Source organism: Vicugna pacos, chromosome 14 (genome assembly GCF_048564905.1).
Source record: "Vicugna pacos chromosome 14, VicPac4, whole genome shotgun sequence".
Lineage (NCBI taxonomy): Eukaryota > Metazoa > Chordata > Mammalia > Artiodactyla > Camelidae > Vicugna > Vicugna pacos.
The window spans coordinates 18,652,194-18,670,068 of NC_133000.1; the positions used below are offsets into that span (position 1 = coordinate 18,652,194).

At 41.1% G+C, this 17,875-nt stretch overlaps 1 protein-coding gene across 5 annotated transcripts in view; it reads left to right on the top strand.

The window, feature by feature from the left end:
- The window catches only part of TSC22D1 (TSC22 domain family member 1), a 109,700-nt gene extending 92,290 nt beyond the window's left edge, over positions 1–17,410 (top strand). For 3 of the 5 annotated variants that reach the window (XM_006209427.3, XM_072976287.1, XM_072976289.1), the window contains 2 exons: positions 14,794–14,845; positions 16,018–17,410. In XM_006209427.3, the coding sequence (XP_006209489.2) occupies positions 14,794–14,845; positions 16,018–16,275 (310 nt within the window). In that variant the 3' untranslated portion in view covers positions 16,276–17,410. Of the gene's footprint in view, positions 1–13,673; positions 13,723–14,030; positions 14,386–14,793; positions 14,846–16,017 lie in introns of those variants that run through there. The other 2 variants (XM_015243707.3, XM_006209428.4) reach the window with 2 other exon arrangements.
- Positions 17,411–17,875: the final 465 nt, after the last annotated feature.

Below are 17,875 nucleotides of genomic sequence, written 5' to 3' on the forward strand. Positions count from 1 at the left end.
GAATTGGAAAGTGAAAAGCACCCCAAAATAACCTCTGAAGAAACCCGTTTGGGAGAATACCAAGTGCTGTGTAATTCCATGGCCATATTGCTGTAATACACACAGCAGTGCTTCTTAAGTGCACTGTGTAGCATGATGCTGATCTCAGTAAGTGCTCTTCTTCACCAAAGAGGAGAGGAGTCTTTTGGAAAACCAAGAAAGCCAGGGCCGTCTCTGGCATCGTGTACTGCTCACTGCTTGTTCTCGTGATGCTTCGTGATGGCTTGACTTTGCAAGGACTCTTGACTGTCAGACAACCATTACTTCTTCCTGTTCTCCTCTTCTCTCTGAGAAGCTCGTTTGTGACTGATTCCTTCATTTCCTTCAGGTTTTTAGTCCAAATTCACTTTCTCGGGGAGGCCTTCCTTGATGACTTGATCTGAAATTTTCTCCTCTCCGATCTTGCACACCCCTGCTTCCCTCTTCAGTGGTCTCCCCAGTACCATCCATATCTCACACACCTTGTATTTGGATGTTTGTCTTGTTTACTTTTTTAATCCCACTTGAATGTAGGTTCCACGAGGGCAGGGATTTTGTTCATGACTGAATCCCCAGTGCCTGGCACAGAACAGGTGTTCTGTGTATAGGTGTTGGGTTCTCACCACTTTCCCAACTATTTCAGTGTTCCAGGCATAACCAGTCTTTCAAAGGACTATGTGATGGCATGTGTTATGTTAAAACTGCAGAAATCTTTTTGGCTTTTCATAGTGGTGATGAGTATGGCCTTGATCATGTCACGTAACTCCTCTGTGCCTCGGTTTCCTCATCAGTATATATGAGGACAATAATGGTACTGACATGAGCAGGCTGTTGAGGAGTTAAATGAGTAAATGTGTGTAATGGGCTTTATTCCGCTGCCCTCGGAATAAAGTCCAGTCTCTGGACTGGTCTGGCAAGTAGTAAGTGCAGTTAAGTGTTTGCTGCTGTGACTATTCACTGTGACTGTTATGACCGTCCATGTTCCCTCCTACAGCAGCACGATAGCGAGTGTTTACCATAGACCAGGCTCAGATCCAGGTGCTTGGGACACACCGGTAAATAAAACAGTCAACACCCCCAACCCTCGCCCTTTTCTAGTGGAGGGAGGCAGACAGTAACCATAGAAACTCAATAAACAGGAATGACTTTGAACACTTTCAGGCCAGGGGAGCGCGCAGCCCTCCCTCGGTGCGAGATGGGGGAGTGGGGAGGAGCAGCCCGGGTTTCAGTGGTGAGGGTCACCTCCTTAGTTAGGTGGTGGGTTTGGGGGTGTCTGTTCTATTGTTATGTTTCCTAATTTACATATATGTTACATGTATTTTGTATGCTTTAAATACTTTGTTAAAACCCTTTTCTGTCTCGAGCACACTTCACTGTTGAAATAGGTTAATTATTCATTTAACTTAGTTATCCTGGTAGGTTAAGATACTTGATTTTTTAAAAATTCCCTCAATATAACCTAATCCCCCCACCCCCGCATTTATTAAAGGCGGTCAAAGTTGTATTTCATTAGCTCGGTTTTTACTCACAATATATATCTGAAGCATTCAGTTTTATGTGATTTGTGTAGAATTATCCTAATTTGGGGTAGCAGGTGATGGGACTCATGCTTTGTCACTGACACCATTTTAAGGACGTTAGCAAAACGTCTTGTTTTATTCAAAATATTACAACTGAATTTTAAAATATATGCAGTATTTAATTTGTGTAATGGAGCGAAGGATTTAACTTTTGTACATTGCATAAAAGTAATGAATCATTTTGTATTTTAACTTTACCTTCCAACCACCTATGAAACTTAAAATGAAAGCACATTCAGTTAAGAATATCTCTTTATTAGAAATTCATGTCTAATCATCTAATATATCAGTATATTTAAGGTATAATTTGTCCCAATGTGTCTAACCCTCATAGCTGTCAGTGCTTTTACAATTTGAAGGACAGACTCTAGGTTTTCACTAAGTGCACTGAATTGGGCGTTTCCGAGGTGTCTGCAAACAGCCTGGCAGCTCTCAGTTCTGTGTGGTGGTTCCGGACGAGACTCGACTGGCTTGAGTTTGGATCTTGGCTCTGCTGTGTTTTTAAGGGCTATGTCACCTTGGGCAGTGTTTGGCTCAGTTTTCTTTACGTGAAAAAAATAATGGTACCTACTACCTTATAGTTGTTGTGAGGATTACATAAGAAAATGCATGTAGAACCAGTTTATTGAGAAGTCTTAATTGTCAGGGGTATGAAATGTGGAGCAGTGTTATTTTTCTAACAACGGCCATCAGATTTGCCCTTTGGAAACGCCTTCTTTTTGTTACCTAGCGGGGCTGCTTCACAGTGTCTCCCTTGAGCTGTGTGACTTTTCAGTTACTTTTGATTACTCAAACCGCCTCACTTTGGTTCTCCAGACTTAGCTCTCTTATTTAATAACTGTATCATTTGCTTCAGACCTCTCCTCTTCGGCCAACTCCCGGATATTTTTTGAATTCATCCCCCTTTTTCTCTATCTCCCTTCCCCTTCTTGGTTCTGACGCTCATTTTTTCCTTCCCTTCACCCCAGGTCCCATATCCTTTAGTCTTGTACACTGTGGTCAGGGTGACCTTGCTAAGACACAGATCTAAGTGCATCACTTGCCTGTTTAAAACCCTTTGGTGTGAACCCCCGCTGCCCTCGGAATAAAGTCCATGGCCCACGAGGCCCAGCCTGTGTGCAGCCTTTTTTCCTCCTACGGCTTCTCTTTGCACCCCCAGCACTGCCCCTGCCTTCCTGCTCCGTGGCCACACTCGACCACCGACAGAGCTGTGGGGATGCGGCGTGCTGCTTCCAGACCCAGGCTCTCCCTCTTCGTGGGGTGTCCTCATTCACTTAGTTCCTGGGGTCCAACCAGGCAGCTCCGCTTACTTTTCAGAGGGGAGAGGCCCAGGGCAGTCTTCTGCTCTCAGAAGCATCTCCGGCTTCTTTCTGCCAACCTTCATTCCCAGGTGACCCGAGGCGTCAGGTGTCTTCCTCTCTCCACCCCACAGCTGTCCCAGGGTCCCTGAAAGCAGGGACTATGTCTTCTTCACCTCCGTCATTTTAGAGCCAACCCTAAAGCTCCAGGCCTTTCGTGGGTGCTCTGTTGAATAAGTATAATAATGAGCGAAGGAACACCCAAAGAGCTAATGGGTGGAAATATGTTATTCTAGTTCGTATCCTCCTGGCTAAGATGTGTTGCAGTGGCCATGTCTTTTACAGCGGTCAGCAGCGAGTTTAAATCCTAAAAAGTGACCCTAATGCTCGTGGTAAGTGTGTGTCTCCCACTCCCTTGGCCTTGGGAGCCCACGCAGCACTTGACTGTTTCATTATGTTGTTGACTTCTCACTTGTACCTACCTGCGAGGAAAGGGGGACGTAGCAATGTCAGAGTCACACCGTGGCCGAGACGTGGGAGGGGGATCCCAGGTGTAGCACGGAGAGTCAAGGCCTGCGGGGCTGTGTTGGGAAGCCAGAGGTCCTCAGGGGACATGCTGAGGAGCCGGGGACACAGCCCGCCTGCCTTCTCCACGAGTGCACGTTGTTGTCCCTGGTCCTCTTGGGTCCCCTTTAATCCTTCTCACAGCTCCTGAGAGGTGTGAGAGGCTCTCCAGGGAAGCACCAGGGCTTATGAAAAGACATCTGAAAATCAATCAGGCACGTTCACAAAGCCACGTGCCTGTCAGCAGGGCGTGTCTGTGTGTTGTGGGGGCCGCCTCGCTCCAGGACCTCCTCCCAGTGGTTGGAAAGCACTTCAGACCGTGGGACTCTTGACACTGGGACTAGGCTGGGTGCCCGTCAGCCTCTCCAGCATCATAATCTAATATGAAGCCGGGGGTCGGCGGGTGGCATTCATCAAAAGCTCAATGTCTGTACTCAGGACAAGGCCTAGGAACCCTGCAGCCAGGCTGCCAGGCCCATACACCACCTGGGCTCTGGCTTTGGTCTCCACAAAGACTCCTGGCCAGTGTCTTCACCTGTGAAATGGGCAGCTTTACGTGATGACTGAGGTTCCATTGAGCTTGGCAGGAGGGACCTCCACTTCACTCCTCCAGCACGAATATTCCTTAGTTTATATCTTTACACGTGAATCTGGAATTCCTGGTCTGCATGTCCAGAGGACAGCGTATTGAATCAGAAGATGGCTCTCTGCCCCATCCTGCAATGAATTCAATAAACGCTGCACAAAACACACAATGTCTTTGAGCTTCAATTTCTAAACCTACAGAATAAGGAAATCAGGATGAGGTGATCTCTAAGGTCCATTTCACCTCTAAAAATTCTAAATAGACCATTTAAAGAAAGCGGGAGTCAGAGAGGCCGTAATATGGAAACGTGTCCCTTGGTCAAAGCAGAGGATATTTATTAAACACTCAGTGTCCCTTGCACACAGAGTTAACCTTTTCCAATTTAATGCTTACCTAAGGCTGTACCACATTAAAAATTCAGTAGCTGTGTACTCTTCTAGAATTTATCTTCGCCTTTGTCAACAAAACTGTTCAGTCAAGCTTCATCTTACTGTTTTGGGATCAGCAAGGACGAGCTCTACTGGCCCTAAGTACTTCCGTGGGCAGAGAATGATGGTTAACCTGGTTCCTGTTGGCTCTTCTTTCTCTAGTGCTGTCATCTTAGGGAATTTAACGTGAAAAATTAGCTTAAACTAACAAATCACTTTGAAAAAGTACAGGAGCTTGAAGCATCTATTTTCCATAGCTGTGCAAAAAGTAAAATAGAAACAGTGTTCATATCTGATAGGAGATTTGCACGAGGTTCTTGAAACAGCAAATCATAATCAGGATAACTTTTCACTTCAAATGTTTTATATAGAACATCATTTGGTTTCTAAATCTGCGATGCCCTTTTTGCCCGTGGCTTCTGATTTTCATAATCTACCACAATTTAGCAAATGGTGATTTATGAAGAAACTTGGCTTTGAGGAGCTTATTTTCATGAAGGAAAAAAAGAAGAAAAGACAAAGTTAACCCTCTGAGTCCTCTTGCTTAAAGGCATTGACTCTTTCAGAATATGGGCATTCTTTTGGAATTAGTAGTTATATTAAATAAAACAAAGAAAGAGGAGCAGACAGGTATGGAAGAACCAGAGATAGTTTCTAGAATTACAGAATAATTTTAAAGTAATTGTAAATGTTTAGAGAGAAACTACACTGATACAGGAAAATTATATCCATAGAGAGCCTTATATGCTATGCATGTGTGTGTATAAATAAATAGAAAGTTATATTTAAATTTGCTAGTATTTTGTTAGGATTTTTGAAATTCTAAGCAAGTAATTTAAGTCTTTAAATAGTCATGTGGGATTTAGGGAACCTGTAGTATCAATATACCTGAGTTAATTCTCCTGGAGATTAATCACCAATAAATCTGACAGCTTTAAGACAAAGCAAAACTATAGTTTAAAATTCAAACCCAATAATACATTTCATACGGTTATAGAACAGTTAATTAGTTATAAAATAGACATTTTTAGGTCTTGTCAATGAAAGTATTCAACTCCTTGGATTATAACTTTTCAATCCCTTTTTTTCCTTCTTTGTTTTTACTTTAAAATATTTTTTACCAAATTCCATTGGATTGGATCCAATTGGGTTTTGTTTTGCTTTGTTCTTAATATGGCTGTCCAGCTGTTTCAGCACTACTGTTGAAAAGACTATCTTTCTGCACTGTATCACTTTTCCATCTTTGTCAAGTCAATTTGCCATATTTGTGTGGGACTGTTTCTTACCTCTCTGTTCTGTCCCATTGCTCTACACTTGTCTTTTTATCAGCGCCACACTAGCATGATCAGAGTAGCTTTACAGAACGTCTTGAGTGGGAACCCATAAGCTTTATTCTAAATTTGTTTTGCTTATTCCAGTTCCTTTACCTTTACGTATAAATTTTAGAAACACTTTGTCATTTTTTTTGTGAAAAATCTTCATGGAATTTTGATTGGGATTACATTGAATCTATACATTGGTTGAGGGGAGAGGCAACTGACGTATTAACAATACTGAGTCTTTTAATTAGTGAACACGGTATATCTCAACACTTATTTGGTTCTCTTTGACTTTCATCAGTGTTTTATAGTTTTCAGCATGCAGATTTTACACGTATTTTGTTAGATTTATACCTATTTCATGTATTTTTATGATATCATAAATGGAACTCTAAAATTTTTCAGCTTTTGTTTGTGTTAATGTGTAGGAATACAGTTGATTTTTTCTATATTGAGCTTATATCCTCTGACCTTGACCTTGATGAACATGCTTATTGTTAGTTCCTGTAGCTTTTTGTGCATTCTTTGGGATTTTCTGTATGGATAATCATTTTATCTGTGAATAGGATAATTTTATTTTTTTCTTTCTAGTCTGGATGTCCATTCGTTCGTTTGTTCGTCCTTCCATCCTTCTTTCCTTCCTTCCTTTCTTCTTCCCTCCCTCCCTCCCTTCCTTCCTCTTTTTCTTTCATCTTATTGCCCGCCTGCTACTATTACCTCCAGTCTGATATTGAGTAGTATTGCTGAGAGTGGACATTCTTGCCTTTTTTTCCAGCCTTAGGGGGAAAGCATTCATTCTTTTACCGTTAAGTGTGATGTCAGCTGAATGTTTTTTGTAGATGCCCTTTATCAAGTTGAAGAACTTCAATTCCTATTTTGCTGAAAGTTTTTATCATGAATGGATGTTGAATTTTGTGACACTGCTTTTTCTGCATCTATTGAGATGACCCTATAATTTTTCTACTTTAGTCTATTGATACAGTGAATCACATTGATACTCCAGTGCTTATACCTTGCATTCACAGGATAAATGCCACTTGGTCCTGATGTATTTATTATCCTTATTATATATAGTTGGATTCAAGTTGCTAAAATTTTTTTAAAGAACTTTTGCATGTGTGTTCATCAGGGCTGTTGGCCTGCAGTTTTCTTTTTCCTTTAAAATGTCTTCGCCTGGTTTTACTATTAGGGTCATGCTGGCCTTGTAGAATGAGTTGGAAAATGTTTTCTCCTTTTCAGTTTTCTGAACGAGGGTTTGTGTGGAATTAGAATGATTCCTTCCTTAAATGTGCAGTAGAATTCACAAGTGAAACTATCTGGGCCTGAGATTCTTGGTGTTGGAAGACTGTGAACTACAAATTCATTTTAAAAATAGAAATAGAGCTGTTAATCTTTTCTCCTCAAATGAGTTTTGGTGGCTCCGTCTTTCTAGGAATTGGTCCATTTCATCTAAATTGTTAAATTTATTAAGTAAATTGGATATACCATGTTTTATTTTTATTCAGTTCAAAATTCTTCCCAGTTTCCCTTTTATCTGACCCTCATGGATCATTTAGTTATGTGTTAAATATTTGGAGATTTTCCAGGTAATTTTCTGTAACTGAATTCTAATTTAATTCCATTGTGCTCATAGGACATGCTTTGTGTAATTTGAATCTTTTAAAATTTATTGAGACTTGTGGCTCAGAATATGGTTGATTATGGTAAAAATTCCATTTGTGCTTGAAATTAATGTGTATTCTGCAGTTATTGGATGGAATGTTCCACAAAAACCAATTAGGGCACGTGGTTGACAGTGATATTCAAGTGTTCTACACCCTTATTCATCTTCTGCTTCTTTAGTCTTTTACTTATTGAGAGAGGATTGTTGAAAATTCTAACTTTAATTGTGGATTTTTCTATTTCTCCTTACAATTCTATCTATCCTATTTTGCTTCATAAGCTTTGAAGCTGTTATCAACATGTTAACATTTAGGATTTTTGTGACCTCTTGGCACATTGACTCTTCCATTCATTATAAAATGATTTTAGCCCTGCACTCCGCTTTGTCCAAATAATATAGCCACTTCAGACTTCTTCTGATTATTTTTAACATAGATGACTCTCTTCCAATCTCTTATTTTACCTATTTATGCCTTTATATTTAAAGTATTATTTTAAAGGCAGCAATAGTTGTGTCTTGCTCTTTTTTAATCCAATCTGACCACCTCTACCTTTTAATTAAGGTGCTTAATTGAGGATATTTACGTTTAATATGATTATTGCTGTGGTTGGTTTGAATCTGCTATCTTGCTACTTGTTTTTTCACTTCATTCTTTATTCCTTTTCTCCTTTTCTACATCTTTTAGATTATATTTTTCTCTAATGATTCCATTTTATCTCCTTTATTAGCTTATTGGCTATAACTCTTTTGTTATTTCAGTTGTTCCTTTAGAGTTTGTAGTATGGTCTATTTGCAAATAATGTAAGGACCTTACAGCAGTGTATGTCCCTTCTCCTCTCCCAGCCTAGGTTCTGTTTCTGTCATACATTTCACTCCAACATATGCTACAGCCCCTCTTTACCCATACATTATTATTATTTTGGTTTTAAACAACCAATTATCTTTTTAAAAGAGATTTAAATAGTTAAGGGAAATATTTTTTGTATGTAACTACATAGTTAACCATCTCTGATGCTCTTCATTCTTTTGTGTACATCTTCAGTTTCCATCTGGTATCATTTTCCTCTTCCTGAAGGACTTACTTTAAAATTTCTTATAGCACAGGTTGGCCAGTGACTGAATCCTTTCAGCTTCCCTGTGTGTGTGAAAAAGAATTTCATCTTCATTTTTGACAAGATATTTTCACTGGGCATAGACTTGTAGTTTGACAGGCTTTTCAAAATTTCCTTTCAGCACTTTAGAGATATTGCTGCTCCGTCTTCTGTCACCTGGAAGTCTGTTCCCAACCTTTTCCTTGGTGCTCTGTGTGTAATTTAGTTCTTTCCCTGGTCTGCTTTTCAGATGATCTGTTTGTCACTGGTTTGCAGCCACTCGATTACGATGCACCTTGTTGCAGTTTCACTCTTCTCTTGCTTGAGGTTTGTTGTGCTTCTTGCATCTGTGGATTTTTTTTAAAATAAAATTTGGGTAAAATTGCCATTATTTCTTCAAATACTTTTTCTTCTCTCCTTCCCTCTTCTCTTTTTTAGGGACTTCACTAAAGATTTATTTGGTTGTTTGAAATTGCTCCACAGTCTAATGGTGCTTTCTTCTTTTTTTTTTTTGTTCTTTTTTTCTGGTTTTCTTTTTTTTCCCCTGTGTGTGTGGGTTTTTTTTTTTTTTTGGACAATTTCTATTGCTAATATATCACTAATATTTCTTCTGCCCTGTCTAATCTGCTGTTAATCCCATGCAGTATATTTTTCTTCTCAAATTGTATTTTGTATCTTCATATCTAATTTGGATTTTCTTTATACCTCACACGCCTCTGCCTCATATGCTAATATTTACCTCTTCCTTCTTGAACATACAAAATATGGTTATAATACTTCTTTTCATGTCCTGGTCTACAGAGTACATCATCTTTGTCACATCCGGGTCATCCTGATTGATTGATTTTCCTTCTTATTATGAATCAAATTTCCCTGCTTGTTTGTGCGCCTGGTACTTTTCATTGGGTGCCAGACGCTGTGAATTATTGGTTGCTAAGTGTATTTTATTTAATATCCTTGAGCCTTATTTGGGGAAAAATTAAGTTACTTGGAAACAGTTTGATCTTTTCAAGGCTTCCTTTTAAACTGTTTTACACAAGATGAAAATACCCTTCATGAAAACATGTCCATGTCATATATTTATACTAGTTTATTTTGCTTTTTCAATTGTAGATATGTTATCATCAGGCTGTAGGAGATTAGGATTCTGCACTTTTAAACCATTCTTACCCCACATTTTTTCTCCCCACCACCTTCCCAATAAAGTTAACTTTTGAAAGTGAAATCAATAAAACATTTATTAATAGAATCATGTACATTTTATTTATATACATATGTATTTATATAGCCTATATTTTTCTTTCTTACTTTTGTTTTCTGTCGGACTGTCTTTGAACTCATCTCCTTGCTCCATTAGATCTGTCCCATCCCTCGCTGTCACTCCCCGCCCCCTGCACATGCTCAGATGTGTTAGATCATTTTTGTTTATTCCCACCGAAGCCTCCCTCCCACAGGCTCCACTGCCTCCATGGTTACATGCTAGGTGCTGGTTAGGCTTGCTTAGCACCTGTCATCCCAAGACTTCCTCCCCCATCATCCTATTGACTCCCTTCCAGTCTCCAGCATTTGAGTCCCTGGTTCATGTTTCCTATGCCTTCCTTTTTTTTTTTTTGAAATATACAATATTTCTTATTAAAAAAAATTTTAATTTATAGTGGTAAGAACACTTAACCTAAGATCTATCCTCTTAAAGTTTTAAGCATACAACACAGTGTTGTTTGTACATACATACAACTGTACATACCACCCAGTGTTTGCACGTGCAGGGCTGTACATACAACCCAGTGCTGTTTGGCTGTAGGTGCAGGGCTGTACGGCAGATCTCTAGAACTCATTCTTCTTGCTTAACCCTGTTTCCTGTCTTGCTCCTCCACTATGGTGTCTAAAATGTCTGAACATGTTTTTATGCTACTTTACACTTCACTGATTTGGCCAAGCGAAAAACCTTTTTACTCTTAGAATTTTATAGATATTTCTTCCATTGTTTTCTGGCAGCCAGCAAAACCATTCTGATATGAGCACCGGTGTTTGTACCTTGTTTTTTCTGTTTGGAAGCTTTTAGGATTTTCTGTCCTGCGTGATCTTTAATTTCACGATGCTGTGCTTTGCTGTGGGGCTCTTGGCATTGACTGTGTTGGCCATTTGTTCGTCTCGTTTAATCTGGAGATGTGTGCCCTTCCGTTCTGGAAAAATTCTGAAATTATTTCTTTGATAATTTCCTTCCCTCTGTTCTCTGTTTTTGGAGTTCATTCTTTTTTTGGTGTTGGACCTCCTAGATTTATCCTTTTAGTCTCTTGTATCTCTCAATTCCATCTCTTTATTTCGTTCTAATTTGGGGAAGATTTTCTCAACTTTATCTTCCAACTTTTCTCTGGAAATTAAGAAAATTTAAAGTACGGTTGAATTTTCTTTTTCTTCTTCTTCTTTTAAAATATCTTTGGTATTGTTTCTTTTTCCAGCAGTGTATGAGACCCTAACACTAAAACATTATTCGTTGTTTACCTGCAATTCGGCTTTAACTGGGAGTCCTGTGGTTTCATTTGCGAAACCTGGGAACCCTACTCCCAGTGGCCAGTGAGAGTAAATGGGGAAGGGGAGGTGATGTGGTGTGCAGACCCCGGGCAACGATGTGATCAGGCACAAGGTGATGTGCTTTAGCCTCTTCCCTGGCAGTCACTTTAGATTTGCAAGGAGTTTGGACAGAGGGAGAAACAGGTTATCCTATTTCAGTGGTGAGTCCCCAGCAGCACCTATATTGGCCAAGTCAGATCAAGTTTGGAAGAAAAGCACATGTTACTGAACTAGAAACACACAGGCCCTGCCCCTCCTCCCTTTCTCCCATCCTAGCATACGTGCTCCCAATATGCAAAAGTGACTGAACTGGCATCCAAGCAAAAAGGCTCTTAGGCAAAGCAGAACAGAAAAACAAAAGCAGCAGCAAAGAACCATCTCAATCTCAAGTGTCCAGGCTGTTTCCCGGGCTCCAGATTCCGCACCCAAGTGAGACCTCCTGATCTCTCCACAGTGCCTGGAGTTGCCTAGTAGCATCCGTGCCTCTAGGGGTCTCTCCTGGAGTCACGGGAGTGTTTATCCTGCCTATCAGCTGGTCTTGGTTGAGCTCTGACTGGACACTAGATTCATAGATGCTGTGTTTTGCAAATGGAGGAATCTTTTGTAAATGGCTATAAAGTAAATTTAGCCATCTGTTCAAGGGTGTATGTACAAGGGTATCTCTTGGAAAATTATCTAAAATAGCAAAGTATTGGAGGTGACCATAACATCCAACGGTAGAGATATATGGGTTAGGACAGACTATGGTTCGCATATTGACTTCTGTAGCTTAATACTTGTTTCTTTCCGACTGTTGAAGAACATCATGAATAAATAAGATTCCGTTAATTTAGTAATCTTAAACTTCAGTGAGAATTTAAGATTCATTTCCTTATATGACCTTAGAGTTTTGGTTTTTTATGCTCTTTGTATAGCTTAAGATGATGCTTTAATAACTTTTCCTGTGCAGTTGGCATTCCGTCCAAATATGTAAATAATTTAATCATACAGATAGTTTTAGTGATAACTAATTTTCAAAATATAGAAGCTATCATGTAGTAAATAAGAATTGTATCTAGCACTGGTACATTATCATAGAGACCACATGCTTGCTTGCTAAATTATGATTTTGAGCTTCCACTTGTTTCCTTTTACTAAAAATGGGTGTCTTCCTCAAATAAATTTGTATCATATGAGATAATGTATATTTAATTTTTAAAAACTGTAAGTATGCCAACACATACTTGAATATTATTTGAATATTATGTTATTCAAAAGCAAAGGCTTAAAATTTATAGAACAATAGGAACCTTACAATAAAAAAGAATGATACTGTCTTATGGTTAGTCACACTTTAGTTTTTTAACCCCAAAAGAGTACTGGTCTTTCATCAGCTACCACATTCACCCAGATTTGGTTCCTAGTCACTTTGGAGAATTTCTAAAACTAGATGCACTCTACCAACATTGGGGCAACTTAAAAGAATGTCTAAGAGGCCCCAGTGGCAACTAAAATAGGAAATTTTAGTTAAAGGATGCTGCTTGAGGGAGAATGCTTGTTTGAGAAAAAAGAATCCATGTGTGTGAGTGTGTGTGTGTGTGTGTGTGTAAATCGAATATATACATATATATGCTCTGTGGTCAAATTTTATGTTGTAATTATTTGGGATGATACAACTTGGATTTAAGGAAGTCTTCAGTATTGGTATTTTTTTTTGTTTGTTTCTGTTTTTATAAGATTATACCATTAGAGGGCAGTATTGTAGAGGTTTAAATGTACCTTCTAAATGTATTGAATTGCAAACTTTAAATAATCAAGTGAATTTAAGACTTTAGGCTTATAGTATCCTAAATTGTAACCTCACGTGATATATTCTTGCAAATATTTTTTATTAATAGAGGAAATTATGTAATAGGTTAAGCTATTTTACACCCAGCTCTCTTAATTTTGGTTTGGAGAAGAGAATTACTTGGTCAGTGTGGCTAGGGGGTGACACAAAATACTTCACAATATTTCAACTCCTCTGATGTAAGAAGGCTCAGAGGATTCAGTCTTGTAGGAATTGCACTTAACTTCCAAAAATTTGCCTTAGGGACTTACTGAAAATAGATCTATGTAGGTAGGATTCAACCTGTGGATTTTTTTTTTAATCTATAAATGGAAAGAGGAGATCCAATTTTAAGGTTTATGGCTCTAAGGACATTTTAAGAAGATCTACCTGATTTAATCTGGTGGATTCCTTTTGGCCTCTATGTATGTCTAACAAAGAATATGTAGTGTTTTTTGTTTTGTTTCTGCACGTAATTGATAAATTCACAAAAAGGTAGGATCTCTCAAAAGGGAAATGTGATTTTTTTTCCCTCTAAAATTCACTGGCTTAAAAAAAAAGTACTACAGTATGGTTGTTATCCTTATAAATAAAAACGTCTATAAAGTTCTCCCGTTACTGCTATCTGTAAGAACCAGATAATTGAAATCGAGACACTCAGGCTCCTGCAAGTCTTTAGTGGTGAGACTGGGCATGCCCAGTAGCACAGACGGTTCTGGTTGCAAATAAGCAGCCTTCGCCGTTCAGCAGCCACGGGGACAAGCAGCTCCGGGGACGAGGGTCTGATTCCCTTAAACGTAAGCACGTGTGGGGTCCCCATCGTATTTCTCAGGGCCCCTTGGCGTTTTCTGCCGGAGCCCTGCTCGGGCCTTCCGAGCCTTGCTGGGCCTTAGGAAGCCCCGCGCTTCGGCCCCTCCGAGCGCGGCCTGGGCCAGCCCACCCGAGGAGCGGGTAGGGAGGCTGGGGGCGGAGTGGGGGTGCTGAGGAAGGCGGGGAAGCGGGAGGAGGGCGGGGAAGGGAGAAGGGGGCGGCTCCAGTGGCGTGCTGGCCAATCGGCGCGGCTCTTCCCTGCATATATTTTGCACGGAGAGTGGGAGTTCTGGATTAGAGCCTAGTGGAGCCCGGCCGCCGACCTGAGAGGCTTCTCTGCACAGCAGTAGGATCTGCATCTTCCCGGAATCGCCAAGCCCCAGAAGCCGGGTTTCTTTAAATCAGGGCTGCTATTTTCTATTTCTCCCTGAGCTGCATAAAGCTAGAAGATTTTTATCTAGCTCAAACAAGGCTGCTACTATTCCCTCTTTTTTTTTCCGTGAGGGTGTTTTTGGCTGCAATTGCATGAAATCCCAATGGTGTAGACCAGTGGCGATGGATCTAGGAGTTTACCAACTGAGACATTTTTCAATTTCTTTCTTGTCATCCTTGCTGGGGACTGAAAACGCCTCTGTGAGACTTGACAATAGGTAAATGTCGGCTGGGATAGTTTCTTTAAATTTACTCGTGAGATACTTGTAATAATGCAGGTGAAAGATAGCCAGGCGAATTCCTTTGTCCATTGCTGAGAGACTACGGTGACATGGATGTTGGCTTTTTGAAATAAGAATAGCCTTTTTTTTTTACAGGTCTGGCCAGAGAACAGGCTTTTACCACATTATGTAATTTAGCCTTTGTGGCTCACTAAAATAGGGAAATGTCTGAGTATTCGTTAGTAAGAGAGTGGCTGGTGTTTTCTGGAGGGTGATATATTACATAGCATTAAAGAATATTCCAAAAAATGATGCTAGTAATATCACAGAATTGGGAAATCCTCTTTGCCTTGGATATTTAAGATAAATTCCATTTATCGATTTTTTTCCCCTTTTCTTTTCCAGCTCTTCTGGTGCGAGTGTGGTAGCTATTGACAACAAAATCGAGCAAGCTATGGTATGTACTGATTAAATATCGTTTGTACCGAATGTGGGCACAGTACAAAAAGCGAGGTGTCTTGGGATGGAACCAGGGCATCCGTGGTTGAGACGATGATTGCTCTTCATACATTTAGAAATGCCGGCACTATCTCCATTCTGCCAGCATGAAGCCACATACCGCGGCTCTAAGGAGAGAGAATGGGGGCTCTGAGGGTATTCCGTGTCCCTTCCAGGACCGATCTCACACAACCGTCGGGATTTTTGCGGAGGTGTCCCTTTTTGCTGGGGAATTGCTAGGGAGGCGCTGGCCCGTCGTGTCCTTCGGTCGTGAGCACATCTAGCGACATGGCTTTACTGGGAATCCTAAGGTTTATCGGGGAGCCGGGATGGGGGAGGGCCCCAGAAGTAGGGATCTGGGGAAAGGGCCTCCTAGACCAGGCGCAAACAGACCCCCGATGATGTAGGCTACTGCACGATTTAGACAACCGGAGAAAAGTTTCGTCTTCTCAACCTGCGCCTGGATTTCTCCTATTTTTTATTTCCGCCTTGGCTGTTCTTTGTTATTGGAGCAGCGCCTGTGGCTCTTCTCACGGGATTCTCTGCCCACTGTTGCTAGGCAAACTCCGAACCTTTAATTCGGAGCTATAAATAACTCGAGCTCCCATTGGCTGCGACGGCTGCCCAGGTTTCTGTGATGTCAGCTTAATCACGAAAAGGGAGGGGGTTGAGGGTGGAGGGAGGAAAATGCGGCAACACGCTCTGTAGGAACTGGCTGCAGCCGGTGCTGAGGGAGGCGGTCCGGCGGGCGGAGGGAGGGACTTGGGGGCGGGGAAGCGGCTACCGTTGCTCCGGGGCTGGACGGCCCTGAGCCGGGCTTCTGCCCCAGTGCATTTGGCCATCTCAAATAGGAAACCTGGCCTTGGGTAGTCCTGGCTAACGGCTGCAGAGAAAGCAGACTTTTGAAAAGCTTGATCACTTACACATTAAACAAGTATTGTACAGTTGGGATTGTATTCCGTAGATTTCCCCAAAAGCCAGTTAGATGAACTCTAATTAGGTAGGATATGGAAGTGGTTAGGGAGAGCCGTGCAAAATAATACTTTTGAAATTTAAGAGTCCAGGAAACAGTAAGTAGTAAGTTAATAGGAAGTTAACCTTTTTTCTCCCCCCTCTCTCTCTCCCTTTCAGGATCTGGTGAAAAGCCATTTGATGTATGCGGTTAGAGAGGAGGTGGAGGTCCTCAAAGAGCAAATCAAAGAACTAATAGAGAAAAATTCCCAGCTGGAGCAGGAAAATAATCTGCTGAAGACACTGGCCAGTCCCGAGCAGCTTGCCCAGTTTCAGGCCCAGCTGCAGACTGGCTCCCCGCCTGCCACCACACAGCCACAGGGGACCACGCAGCCCCCGGCCCAGCCAGCGTCCCAGGGCTCAGGACCCAGCGCGTAGCCTCGTACGCCCCCGCAGAACTGGCTGCTGCTGTCTGAACTGAACAGACCAGAGGAGATGTGCTAGGGGGATCCGCCTCCACCGTCACCCATTTCATTGCTCGCTGCAAAAGAGACGTGAGACTGACATATGCCATTATCTCTTTTTTCCAGTATTAAACACTCACATGCTTTGGGCTTGAAGAAATTTCTTAGTTGGGTGAATTAAAGGTTAATCTGAGAATTAGCATGGAGATACTGGGACATCACGCAGCTTGGCAGATCCGTGAGAAATGGTTCCATTCATGCTGAGGAGCTGTGTGCCTTTCCATCCCTCCTTGCTCCCCATCCCCACTTCCAAGAGTTCTTCCTGCTTGCACGCAGTGTGTACTCCATGGGGTTCCGAAGCAGTGGAGTGCCACTGGACTTTCCTCTCTCTCCTCCCTTATGAGGACCTTGAAAGGGAGGTGAAAGTCAAGACTGAAGCTTAGTCTCACCTAAAATGAGGGGAAGCGTAGTTCATTGTACAAATTGACGACTGTCACCAAATCCATAAAAAAAAAAAAAAAAAGTACTGTGCCTCTTTCCGAAACAGTGGATGACACAAAACTATTAGAGTGACTAAACGGTGACAGGTAGCTGGGACCTAGGCTGTCTTTACCATGAAGGTTGTTTTGCTTATTGTATATTTGTGTATGTAGTGTAACTATTTTGTATAATAGAGGACTGTAACTACTATTTAGGTTGTACAGATTGAAATTTAGATGTTTCATTGGCCGTCTGAAGAGGTGTGGATTGTCTTTTGTATAGAGATCTACAGAAAAAATTACTCCACGAAGAAAAACACACCTACCTAAAGAGATTTTAAGCATTTGGCACAGTTAGTCACTTGGTGTAATCTGCAACCTACTAGCTGCTGAATACCTTGAAGCAAATCCCTGTTCACTGAAGTCATTTCATTGAGTTGACTGAATACTTTGGCAAATGATCAGTTGTAGCTAATGAGATGGGTTTCCCAGTAGGGGTTTCTGCATATTACCTGTATAGTAGTTATATGCATATGTTTCTGTGCATGTTCTCCACACAGTTGTAAGGTGTCACTGTATTTCATTGTTGCACTTGTCAACTTTCAATAAAGCATATAAAATGTTGATAAACAAGTGTTTCCATGTCACAGTATTAACGTATATAATTGCAGTCATTTCCACAACTATTTCTGGATAATGTTAGAACGATTTGACTAGTAAACCCCTGAAGAGAGATGAAAGAGTTGGGCAGAGTAGTGGTGCTAGTGTTTTGACCAGAGAAGTAAAAGGAATTAGCTGCTGCATCAGTTCAGCGCATAAGGATAGAGAGATATAATGAAGGACACAGGAGCCTCGTTCTGCAGACTAATTGTGTGACCTGGGCAAGTGGCTTACCCCCTCGGGCTGAAGTTCTCCCCTGTGGCTTTAGAATTCTAGGCGTCTGTGAAAAATCTTAATCTTCCAGTGTTTACCGGCTGAGGGGAATGAACCTTATTCTGTGTATAATCCCAACTGGCAGCTCTTAAGATCAGAAGATGGGAGTTAGAGAGAGGCTGATTTCCACTTTAAGAACTGTCCCCCTGGGATGGGACGTCT